We start from the raw sequence: 12,311 nt of genomic DNA on the forward strand, positions 1-12,311 counted from the left end.
CCACCACCAGATGCCCCAGGAATTGCACATGGAACTAAACCACAAGAAACCAATCTACAGGAAAGCACAAATGGCAGCCACTCAAAGCCCCTTGGTCTAGTATACCCCACAGATATCGGGCTAAAGAACAACTTCCAAGCAAAACAAAAAAACGGCAGCACACATCCATAAAGCATCCCCGAGACTACCTCACACGTCCAACGAAGGCCCTGCAGGTGCACTTTTTCTATGTCGAAACAAAGGCCCTGCCACAAAGAACAAAAGCAAATGCTCAACAAGGAAATAAACCTACAAAAAAACCAAAATGTATTAACTCTAATCGCCTTAGGAGAACATGCTGTACAGGTGGAACACTTGCAATACCAAAACATTCCTTTTGGGGCAATCAAATAACTTTCAGATAATTCTTAGAAACATTGCTGTTCACCAGACGTCAAAAGAGAACACTGGCTCTGGGTTTGTACTCAGTCTTGTCAGTCTCCCATGTGCTGTCCACAATGGACAGATGGCATAAGGATCTTTCCTCATGCTAGGGCTCAGGATGGGCCAAGGATGAGAACGCAATCAAATCACTGCTTAGTGCCTGCCTCCCACACCCTGCTGCTGGTTAATTGTATAGTGATTGTTGCATAGTACATATTGCTCCTTCATTGTGGCTTCTAATAATGTACTCTTAGTCCTCGCAGGCATTGTTATTGATGCACCTCAAATAGTGTTCCATGGACTGATTGCTGCATGTTGTATATTACTCTTGATAGTTGTATCTGATAATCTGTTCCCCAATGATTGGAATGATTTACAGGTTGTCGCTTGATATTTTCATCTTACATGTTGCTCTAACTGCTGCATCACATGTACTGATACTGATTAAAAAAAAAAAAAAAATAAAAAGAGATTATTCTTCCCTTCTATAGCAAATCTTTCACTGTCAATAACGAGCAGATCTACAAAAACAGCTCATAACAAAATTAAACCTGCACTAAAATAACCTCTACAATATACAACACAATTAGCTCTTTTGCTACAATAGAACTCAAAGGACTAAAGGAGAAATGGGAAAGAGACATGGGTCCGATCCAACCAGAGGAATGGACTACAGCCCTCATGTATCCCAGGGAAACCGCGATCTTCGCTAGAATTAGACTGGTCCAACTGAAAATCCTGCACAGGGTATACTATCCCGGAGAGGCCCTGCACCAATGGGGAAGAGCAATGGACCCCAACTGTCTACGATGTCACCAAACGAGAGGGACCTTTTTCCACATGCTCTGGGAATGCCCACAAATCCAAATATTATGGCAAAAATGCTTCGAAAGACCATCGACCGTGATAGGCTGAGAGATACCAATGGACCCCAAACTGCTAATACTGGGGATAGATGAAGATCTTGAGCTATCCAGATTCGAAAAGCTTATGTTCGCAACATCCACAGGCCTTGCCAAAAGGAACATAGCCCAAATGTGGGGCTCGGACTCAGCCCCACAATACGAGAAATGGGTAGCGGATGTAGACATGTGCATACCAATGGAAAAGAGTGTATACCACAAGGGGATTCCCAGGGAAGGCGACCAAGATTTGGCAAAGTTGGGAGGATAACTGAAGGCATGCGGCGAGGAACCGAGAGCCTGATAGACTGCTGAAAATGACCAATCCAGACGATCGTGAGGAAATGAGAAACCTGCGTAGCGAAACAACATTCACAGACTATGCGCAAAAGAGCCTAAGCCAAGAAGAAATGAATACCTGTATGTTTGAAAGTATTGACTAAGAGTTAATGTGTTTTTTGTTTTGCCTTGTTTGTACCTACAAAATAATAAAATATTTTATAAAAAAACCTGCACTAATACAATCAGTGCATCTCAACATTAAAAGACCCACAACCAATTCCCTCTCTTTCAGTTAAAATTCCAGAGCAGCAAACAAACTAAAAACCAACGTTCTTTCAATTTCAGATTATAAAAATTTGTACAAGAGATTATACGTATTGCTTGTTTTTAAGTAAGTTGTAGTGGAATTAAACAGTGGATAGAAAATCTTTATCTTTCAAGTAAGTTCACACTATCAACTAATCATAAACAGGGTAAAATACGTTTTACACAATCCAATAACTTTTTCTACACTCGTTTTTCGTAAGAACACAACTACTGCTAAAGATAAACTTGTTTGCGTTCGATTAAATATCATAGCCCACCAGACATCCGTGTCAAATGCTCTGAAATGCGTTCTAAATCTGTCCAGATACAGGCCTATCTTTTGTTACCTATGGCATCTTTTAAATAAAAAAATTGCGTTCATACATTTCCTATCTAGGGTGCGTGCTTTTCGGTTCACCATTACTTTCAGAGACCGAAGCCCCATCTCGTATAGGAGTACCTGCTGCACCCAAACACTTATTGGAATCCCCAATACTTTCTTCAAATATATGCCCCCCAGAACCCTCCATTCTATATTGGAAGTACAGAAAGCAACCCCCGCCCCATGAGTCAGAACTGGCCCAGTCTTTAATTTATAAAATTCAATCACTGGCAACCTAGTGAATCGGCCAAATCTACGATGTAAAGCTACACCCTTGGCCGCTAGAGCGCCTGCTTTTAGTTTTGATATTTGTGTTCTGGGCATCTTTACCCTTGCTATTCATAAAAAATCCCAGATATCTGTAAGTGTCCACTTTTAACGGCGGATGCTCAGGTGCCAAGTGAATTTAACCTACTTTACTCGATTTTAAAATCATATATTGGATTAAGTAGCCTTTATTGAGAGGTTATTTTACCAGGCATATTTCTGGAGGGTGGAAAACTGCTTCTGAAGCCCTATCCGCGTTTGATCTAAAAGGTTTAAGTCTCTGTGTATAGCAACTACTGGACAGGATGCCCACCAATTCGAGGCGGGAAATCCTTCAATTGCTCCAAGGTATCCTTCAAATCAGTGATAAACAAGTTAAACAAAGCAGGGGCTAATATGCATCCCTGCTTTAGACCCCTAAAAGTTGGAATTTGCCAGGAGAGATGTCTTTCCTGGTTAAGCTCAACTTGTAGGGATGTACAAGTGCAAAAGGCTGCTAACCACTCTACCAGGTGGGCCGGACTCTTCCACGTACCCAACTTGGCCCATTAACAACTCACGATCTTCATTATCAAAGGCTAATGCAATATCTATTTATGCCACATACACTACAGTAGCGGCCTCTAACTCTTACCTCTAACTTGGACGCTTATTTTTTAAAGAGTTTAAAATTAGCCTATTAAGTGGAGTGCCTAGTCGTCCAGTAAAGCCCAACTGCTTTATGTCAAATTTGCAACTTTAATCCCCCTATTTCTGAATTTCAGTTAAAATTAGAGATGCAAAATTGTTGCCAGAGCGATCTAGTTAGGCTATGGGCCTGTAGTTTTTCTGGTTCAAGTGTTGTCCCCCCCCCTTTTTTTTTATTATTTTTTTTTTTTATTATTCTTTTTTTTCTTCCAAATACAGGGACTACTATAGCAGTCTTTCGTGAATTTGGTATTTGTCTACTCTTTTTAAATACGTGGGAGAAGATGGTACATAGTACTTTTGACCAGAGTTCGGGGTCTGTCTTCAGGATAAAGTTATAAAGTCTGTCTGGCCAAGGGCTTTAGAATTGCTGGGTTTCTTAATTGGCCCAACATCCTCTTTCTCAAAAGGTAGGAACCAATTGTCCAAAGACTGACCTCAAATGGGCCTTTTTACATCAGGTAGCTTAGCAAAGATGCATTTTAAAAAGTTCTCCCAAAATGCTTCCGAAATTGGGTTTATCTGAAATACGAATTGCCTTACAAGACATTATCAAGCTCCATATTTCCGCTGTTCTTTTTGTAGCTAGAGCTGAATGCATGGCCTCAGCATAATTCTGTAACCTATAGGCCCTATGCCCACGAAGCCAATTTTTAAATGTTGCATCATTTATTTTAATCACTGCAGCCTGCTCCTCCATAACAGCTCTACCAATCAATCTCAATTCATATCGAAGCTCATTTTCTTCTGTATCAACCAATCAAACGAATGCTTGCACTTGGAGCATGGCCTAATTTACCCAGCTTTCGTGGCCTTGAAAGCACTAAAGACACTCATGTAGCTCCCAGCAGTTGCCCCATCTATTTTATTTATTTACTTATATAGCGCACAAAACCCAGGGGTATCTAGGCGTGTTTACTTATGAGATTGGTTGCAGTGCGTCAGCTTGCACCTGCAAACCCAATCAACAGGACAGTATTTAACCTAGCAATTTTCAAGGTATTCCTCTTCCACCTGGTCCGTTTAACCCCGAATTTACTTCTAACTTGGTGCTATATATTCTTTTGTTGTTTCTAACATCAAAGCTCCATAGCACTTGCTACAAACAGTGGTTGCTAAATAGTGTTCACATTTTCCATTTCAACAACATAGGTAAAGATATTACTCGACACAAAAATATAATCTAAAATTGCTGCCTGAGCACCTCTTCCCCAAGTAGCCTTTGCCGGGTTATCTCCTGACACATTGTCCTTTAGCATGCCTAACCCTCTTGATTCCATAAGGGTATACCATGCTGTCCCTCTCGCTCTAGATGCACAACGGGCTATGGTTTGTGGGGGAAGGCACGCATCTAAATTGGGGCAAGTGTTGTTCAGGTCTCTGGCAAGTATAATTGCCGTAAGGGTCGGATCCTTTAGACTCCTCTAACAAATCCTCAACTCCATCTAAAAAGGCACTAGTGGACACACCAGTCGGACTTCAATATAGGTTTATTAAGACAAACGCCTCCCCCAGGAGAATTTCTTCTCTGGGTGGGGGGAGGGTTTGGGGGGGAGTGGGGCTCCTTGAGCCTTGTGTGTGAGATTTCGGAGGCCTTTTTTGTAACCTTTTTTTTCCATCTTTTGTTTCGGTTTTTGCCTCTGAAAGAATATAGAAAATTTGTTTTTACTCTTGGGGATCTCTTCTATTCTACTTCTTGGCTCAGCGGAGCCTCCCCCTCCGCTATCAGTCCATCAGTGTGCGTCTCATGTGCCCAGTTTAGCCTGCTTTTGTTTTGCAAAGGAGCTATGGCTTGCAAGCTTTTGTGATCTTGCTGACACAGCTTATTAAATTGTAAATGGGCCAAAGGACTTGCAATGTTGTCAGCTACCATCCTCTCATGACTGGGTCGAGTTCTTGTTGTAAATATTGCAAGATCCCAGGACGGAAACGCTCTTGAAGATGAAGGGCAATCAAATGCAGGATCTGCCAGGGCATGTGTGGAAAATTGGGGAGGGCGAAGAGGCATCCTAGTCAGATGAAGAGGAGGACTCGCTCTCAGATATAATTCTGGGATAATTGGGAGGAGCTCCTGCTGTGTAGGGAGCGATGGCTGTTCCAATTCCAGAAGCCTTCTTTCGCTTTGCATTGGCGAAGGCCCAATTTCAGCCATTTCTGCGCGCTTGCCTGAGCCATTGGCGACCTCATATGTATCACTTCAGACAGCCTAGAAGTAACCTCGCTGGGTTAGGCCACAGCCAATAGTGAATTCACTTTTGGATAAAACACATTAGGCACCTCTGTGTTCAAAAGTGGAACTGGCATCTTGCATGGAATCTGAGAAGTGCATGAGTGCTGCATTTGTCAACGTGGGAGCAGGGACCCTGATGCAGCCACAATTTGAATAGAGGCCTCTTTTCGAGTAGAGGGTCCAGGGGACTTGGGCGAGGAAGGTTAATGCATTGATAGTTGCAACAAATGCACACATGAAGTGTGCACTAGGACCCCAACCGGCCCTAAAGCTGGGGGTTGTCCAATAGCACTTTAAGATGAGCAGCAGCACCTGTGAGATGGATGGGGTTGCAGATTACTACTCTAGCATCAAATCAATAATGACAACTCAATGGTTTGGCAAAGGGAGTCCGTTTAATGACAAGTACAAAAACAGGAGTTCATGAACATCAGCTATTGCTTGATCTTCCTTCTTGCTTCAACTCCAAAGAACTTCATAAAAGACGCATCATTTATACTAAAAACTCGTCATCGCTGATGTGTAATGCTTAAAATGTTGGATGCAATTCTATTGGTTAGAGGAAGGTAACTTTAATATAGGTGCTATATCTGTATATGATAACAGAGTGAGGGGATTGGCTAAACAGTGTCAGGTGGGGCAGCTAAGCTCTTTCTTCAAAATGGCTACTGTGGACGTCACTAAATGTACAACGTCTCATTGGTTCTAACTATAGGACCCTAGATCAGTTGGTCCACTATGATTGTGTTGGCACCAACCCCACTCATACTTTTCCACTAGCTTAGCAGCATGCAGAATAGCCGGCCAGGTGCAGGGTGCTCCCCTGCTCCCCCAGCCATCCTCCAATCAATCATCACCTCAGTGGGAATGTGTCAATTATTTCTTTGTGGTTGCCGCAAGACTGCATCTCTGTCTGGAAAAGTTCAGATATCTGTGCATGGCACAAGGCCATGCCATGCGTAGGTGTGAAAGTTTCATCTCTTCTCGCTTTGCTGGTCACGTGAATGAGACACTGTGAAATCGTCTCATTCTCCATGCAATTTGTGTATTTGATTTAGTTTTGCCCACCACCTGCCTTCTGCGGCTTATCTTGACCTCTCTGAACAGGATATTCTGTTCTTTGCTTCATTAATTGTATCTACTGTTGGTCTATTTCAGCCGATTCGAGCTTGGCTTCTTGGCACGATTTGCGTGCGTCTGAGTTTCTCTGTCTTTAGTTTTCGATTTACGTGCTGAGGGGCTCCTCTCCTGAGACCTTTAGTAACCTTTGTTTGATTCTGTTCTTGTGCATAGTGGAAGTATACTTATATAAGTGCTCCTTTTTGATATATCGGTGGCGCTTGCCGCAATTTATCTTACTACTACGATTTTCTTAGCTTTTCTACAGGTGTAAACTGGCTGTATATCTTAATCACGCTCATGGCATAAGCTTCTTACATTTGACATCACTCATTTCACTTTAAACTCAGGATGTCACTTATCCATGGTGTTTCGTCTCTTTTCGTCATTTGCAGGTCGTACTATCTTCTATATGTGAGTCAGTCCGGGTTCTTGTGACGTCATCTTTCGTCTTCCTACAGTATCTTTTTGGCTTCTTCAGTGACTGTGCTCTGGCATTCTTCATTTTGTTTGATTTGTCGATATGGTTTTCTCCATGGATACCTTAATGTCCAGGGTTTCTTAGGTGTCAGTACTTCAACAGGTGCTGTTCTTTTGATAGGTACTGGACAGAACCCTACTGCCGCTCTCTGCTGGTTTATTTGCTCATCATATGTCACATACCTCGGCGTTTCCTGGTACTTCCAAATGAACGATGAGTGCGGGTTGTGCTTGGGACCTCCTCTCCAAAAGCATAACTGTGTCCGAGATCTCAATATCAGTATTAGGCGTGGGCGCCACCACCCCTTTTGACACATAGCTGCTCACCGTTGATTTTGAAAAATATGCTGCGATTTTCGACACTGGCAATTTTGTGGCGCTTACTTTGGAAGGAACAGTCTATCACTTTGTTATGTAAATCTGTGATCAATAAGAGTGGAGACTTGGAGGAGTTGAACAGGCAGCTGGGTTAAGTTTTGCACAGTGAAATCAGTCCATCGGGTGACAACAACTTGACTCTCCAATTGGGGGGCCATGTCAGGGGGAGGAGGATCCTCCCTCAATGACGCAGCCTTACTTCACAGAGGATAAGACAAGGAGGCGGGCATTCTTAATTATGTCAAGGTAAGACTAGACACTTGCCAACTAAATACTGCACGACTGTTCCTCTGTCTCCTTTTGCCTGATTGCAGCCCGACTGCACTCGTTGCGGCACTCTGTGCCGGCGCTTCGCACTCTGGCCTGTTTTTTATAGTAAGCTCCTCTTCTTAGCGCGTAGATCTTTTTCGCCGCCTAATACGAAGTAGCACGTCTGCCACCACTGAGCACTGCAGCCCAACTGCACTCGTTGCTGCTCTCCAACGTTTCATCTTGTACTTTGCTACTTGACTGTTGAATCATGGTTGTGCCTAGTTCAATTGACACTTCCAATAGAGCACGCAGTGCTCCAGATAATATTTGGAAGTGGTATTTTGCTCCATATTTTTTAAAGTTGGGAGTAAAATGATTTTTTTAAGGAGTAAAAATGCAATTCCCAATGGGAGCATTTTATAAAAATGTTTTAACTGGAAATCATTTGTAGTAATTATTTTTTTGCATCTAGTTTTTTTATGCATATTAAACGATGCATGTTTAGTTCTTCTGATCAGGCAGTAATAATAGTTTCTTCCTTTATTACTTTGTGCACTATGTGTCCAAACATATCTATGGGGCTGTGTGGGTTAAAGCAGGGGCACAATGTTCCATGCGTCTGATTCTTTGTTGGAGTATTTTTACTCCCCATCTTTATTTTTAGTTTGTATTTGCCTATTTTTAAGGAGTAAAAGTGGAAGATCCACCCCTTATCTGTAGGGCTGACGGCACTACTTAATTGCTTGCCACTTCTTGGATGTGGCTTATTTTTAACACCCCCCCCCCCCCACAATATACTGCTCACCATTCTATCTCCCACATAACATTGCAGGCATCAGATTGTCATTCACACACTGCAACTAACCTGCCAGTGCCCCCTATCCCCTGTATGCAATAAACCATTGAAAGGCTAGACCTTTACACCTACTTGTCAATCGTAGCTCGTCAGCATCTCTGCTCTCAGAGGTGACCCAGTCGGGAGCAGACTGAGTGGGAAACGAACACACCCGTGCCCTCACCACAACTCTCCTAGAAACTTAGAGGCACACCGACTTTTTTCTATCTGCGCTAATTAGGCCATCGGGATTTTTATCTTGACTCCCTCTTCTCACACGTTTATGCACAGGGTTAATTAATAGTGCTACGAGGCCATCAGAACGACAGAGGTCGAGCTAAAATAGACCATTTTACACTCCACCATGTATGGCGTTCATCTTTGGGAGGGATGGGTGCATGGTTGGGGGTAGAGACCATGTGCATTAGCTCCAGTTTATCTTTAAGGGTGGTTCCGCTTTTAAGTATGTGCTTTTATGTTCCATCCCCTTGTAAAGTGGACAATTGTTCTTCCTTATTTTTCTTGCTGTAAACTTTTTGATGCAAACTCCTATTCTACTGTCTAGTCTGCTCGCATAACATACACCCATGCGAGACAGAGTAAGAGAGATCCTGACAGACTATCCCTAATCTTCGTGTCTCTTGATCCCTCATGAATCGACATCCCCATGTTTTTCTAGTTTCAAATAATGTTAAGTAACCAGTTTTAATCTGTGTATTGTTCGATATAAAGTGACCTAACCGAATATTTAAATCTGCACTCAAGTTTTGAGGGCATGAAGTATAAAGTTTTACACCATTTTAAGATGCAGAAAACCATAGAGCAGTCTCGGGAGGATAGCTCAGGGGCAACGTGCTCGCCTTGGAAGCAAGACGACACGGAGCAACACAGATTCTATCCCGGGTCTGCGCTTAGAAACCTCTGGGTATTAATGGTTTTAAGCGCGTTATAAATAACATATCATATCACTACACGTTTTTCCTTCATTTCCATCAGCGACAAAAATCATGGTTACCATTCTGGCTGATGGATAAAGGAAAAATAGGGCAATACTGATGCTGCTGATGCAATTAAATTAGTTCCAAATTACACAGATGTGTGGTTTTGTTTTTACCTAAGAGGGAGGATTTGTTATGGGTTATTTGCATAGCACATTAGTGCTATTGCCTCGAAGTGGTTTAGAATGGTTAGTTGGCAGACTGTACTCTGACCACACATTACAAACGGCGGACATTGCATGATACTACACATTAAATCTGCTTGCAAATGACCATTTCTGGCAGAGATAACTAGTATGTTTTGGGTGCAGAGTGCTGTTATTTTCTACGTCAATGAATATGTGATGGTGGCAGGAGTAACGCATTTTACCCGGAACTCTGCCAACTAACCTGGGGAATCTGCACTAAAATATGCAACGAGTAGCATGTAAATACGCGACTGTACCTGGAGCTGATTGCAGTTGCGAGCTCTGCAGCACTGTACAAGCGCACATGCATATATTCACACACACACTTGTGCATATCATATGCACATTGGGTAAACATTGCCTGTTCAGAGTACATCCACTGCATTTAAAAAATCAAGATCTGACTAGTTGCCATGTAATAGGACTACAACGAATCGACCTCTGTTATTCAGGAATTCACAAAATGTGGTGGCAGGGAATCTCCAACATAACATGGATGAATTCTAGGGAGATTAGACCCACTGGTCTGCTATATTGATGATCATTTATGTGACTAACCTGTGACTGCCACATCCTCCTTTTAGGACTAGTGCACTGTCTCGTATTTCCGCATTATGTTCAGTGGCAGCGCAAAACCTCCTTCAATTTTGGCAGAATCAATTATGTCCAGGAGGGTAAGGCCTTTAAAAATCGCCTTTCCAACCAATAGTCTGCATTCTCTAGCCATTAAACATCGCCGCATTGAAGGAAGCTTCTGCGGGGTGGTTGGGGGGTGGGTTACTTGAACAAGAACGACCAAGGGCAGTGGTAAGCCCCAGCACAATGGTAAAGACTGCCATTATAAGCACCCTGTCAACACGTCCGTGGTGCAAATGTTATTTTCTCAACAAAACCAATAAACCCATGATCACAATGGAAATTGGAAAGAAAGCTCATGGAAGAGCCCCTTTTAAATTTCACGAACTATTGTCGAAAACGACACAAAGAACGTACAGATGGGAGGAATACAAAAGCACATTTTAATTGTTTAATGAATCCTAGGCCATTGTCCTTACTGGGGTGGCATACTTGCCAACATTCAGTAACCAAAAATATGTAGGATTTTTCAAGCACAAAAATAATAATTTGCGTAACAATGACATCACAGGAAATTACAAAACACATTGTTGGCACCATTGAAGCATTCTAAAATACACAATTCATCAAACAGCACAACATGGAAAGATGTTCAAATGTTAAAAATGCATAATTCGGAATGGTAAGTTAACACCAAATCCAATTACACAGAAAGTAATCACACAGAGCTGGTAGGCAACATTTGCTACAGCTCTGTAGCAGGAGCCTAGGCAATACAGATGTATTCCTGCTATACAAGTTGATCACGGATTGACATGGTGACTGATACCCCCCTCAGCCTGATAGGCAGCTACTGTGTGATGGTGGTAGGCTCTGCCACATGCCTTCACTGGTGGTTCACCTAAGGGTTGTCCCGGCAAGAGTGCAGAACAGAGTCGTGTAGCTGTCAGGTCAGTGGATTGGTCTGAGCCCAATAAAAGTGATCACCTACCAGTCCACTGTAGAGACAGACTCATTAATGTGTTGCATGCTTTGCCCTGGAGCCTGCCTTAGAGTCACATAAAATACTTGCCACTGTAAAAAGCAGTAGGATCTGTCACTGAAATCTGTAGGTGGTAGGGCTGCTTAAAAAGCAGTAGCCTACTGCCTAAATCTGTAGGGTTGGCAAGTATGTGGTGGGAGCGGGTCTATCCCACAGTCCCGTTGTCGTAACTTGCTTGCCGTTCCATGTGGAGCTGTTGAGGCACTGTCTTTGCTAGGTTTCAACTTTATTAGCATTTTACAGAGGGCTGTTGTCTCACCATGCTTGGTTTGTCAAATCTTGCTTTGCTGTCTTAAAATAAGCACGTAAGAGAAGCTCGGAGCATTACAGAACGTTAAGAAAAGCAACATCCTCCGAATATCAGATTACGGGAACTTGACCTAGGAGCACTTTCAAATAAGTGGAGCAATTTTTGCAATTTGCTTAGCAATTGTGAAAGAAAGGATTTACAGGTTACCATTCCTGCTATATCGTAGAAACGTGCATTTGAAATGGAAGTCCTGGTGAAAGACCCAGATGTGGACTAAAGGGAACGTAAATAAGTGGACCCGGATATTGCAGTTTGCTTTGTTGTAGGGAGGGAAGTTGAATTTGAAATGTCTTTTTGTTTTTGGCCTTTGACATTGAACACAAACACATTTCTCAGCTGCTAACCCTATCTTTTTTTTTCTCTCCTAAGGCTCTGGATTTGGGTGAAACGTGGGCGCTGCTCTCTCCCTTCCCGCCGTGGAACGAACGGAGACTTCCCCCTCTCCCCCTTCCCATCCCTTCCCCTGACTCTCCGCTCTACAGCCAGAGGGATCCATGAACTCGATGAAACAGGAGCTCCAACCCATGCCGCATGGGTGAGTGTGATTGGATCCCCCTTCCTTGCGTGTGCCATGTGGGTAAATGGAAGTGCCCGAGCCTTCCAAGCCACACACAGCATTAGTGAGTATTATTGGTGGACTCCTTTTGTCCCGTG

At 42.9% G+C, this 12,311-nt stretch overlaps 1 protein-coding gene across 3 annotated transcripts in view; it reads left to right on the forward strand.

Annotated features, from left to right (window-relative positions):
- The window catches only part of ZMIZ2 (zinc finger MIZ-type containing 2), a 403,457-nt gene that overhangs the window by 170,089 nt on the left and 221,057 nt on the right, over window positions 1-12,311 (forward strand). For all 3 annotated transcript variants that reach the window (XR_011276133.1, XM_069618968.1, XM_069618969.1), the window contains exon 2: window positions 12,027-12,192. Coding sequence is in view for 2 of the 3 variants with exons in the window: in XM_069618968.1 (XP_069475069.1) it covers window positions 12,152-12,192 (41 nt within the window). In the remaining variant the exon portion in view is untranslated. The remainder of the gene's footprint in view (window positions 1-12,026; window positions 12,193-12,311) is intronic.

Source organism: Ambystoma mexicanum, chromosome 10, assembly GCF_040938575.1.
Source record: "Ambystoma mexicanum isolate Mex_15411 chromosome 10, UKY_AmexF1_1, whole genome shotgun sequence".
Lineage (NCBI taxonomy): Eukaryota > Metazoa > Chordata > Amphibia > Caudata > Ambystomatidae > Ambystoma > Ambystoma mexicanum.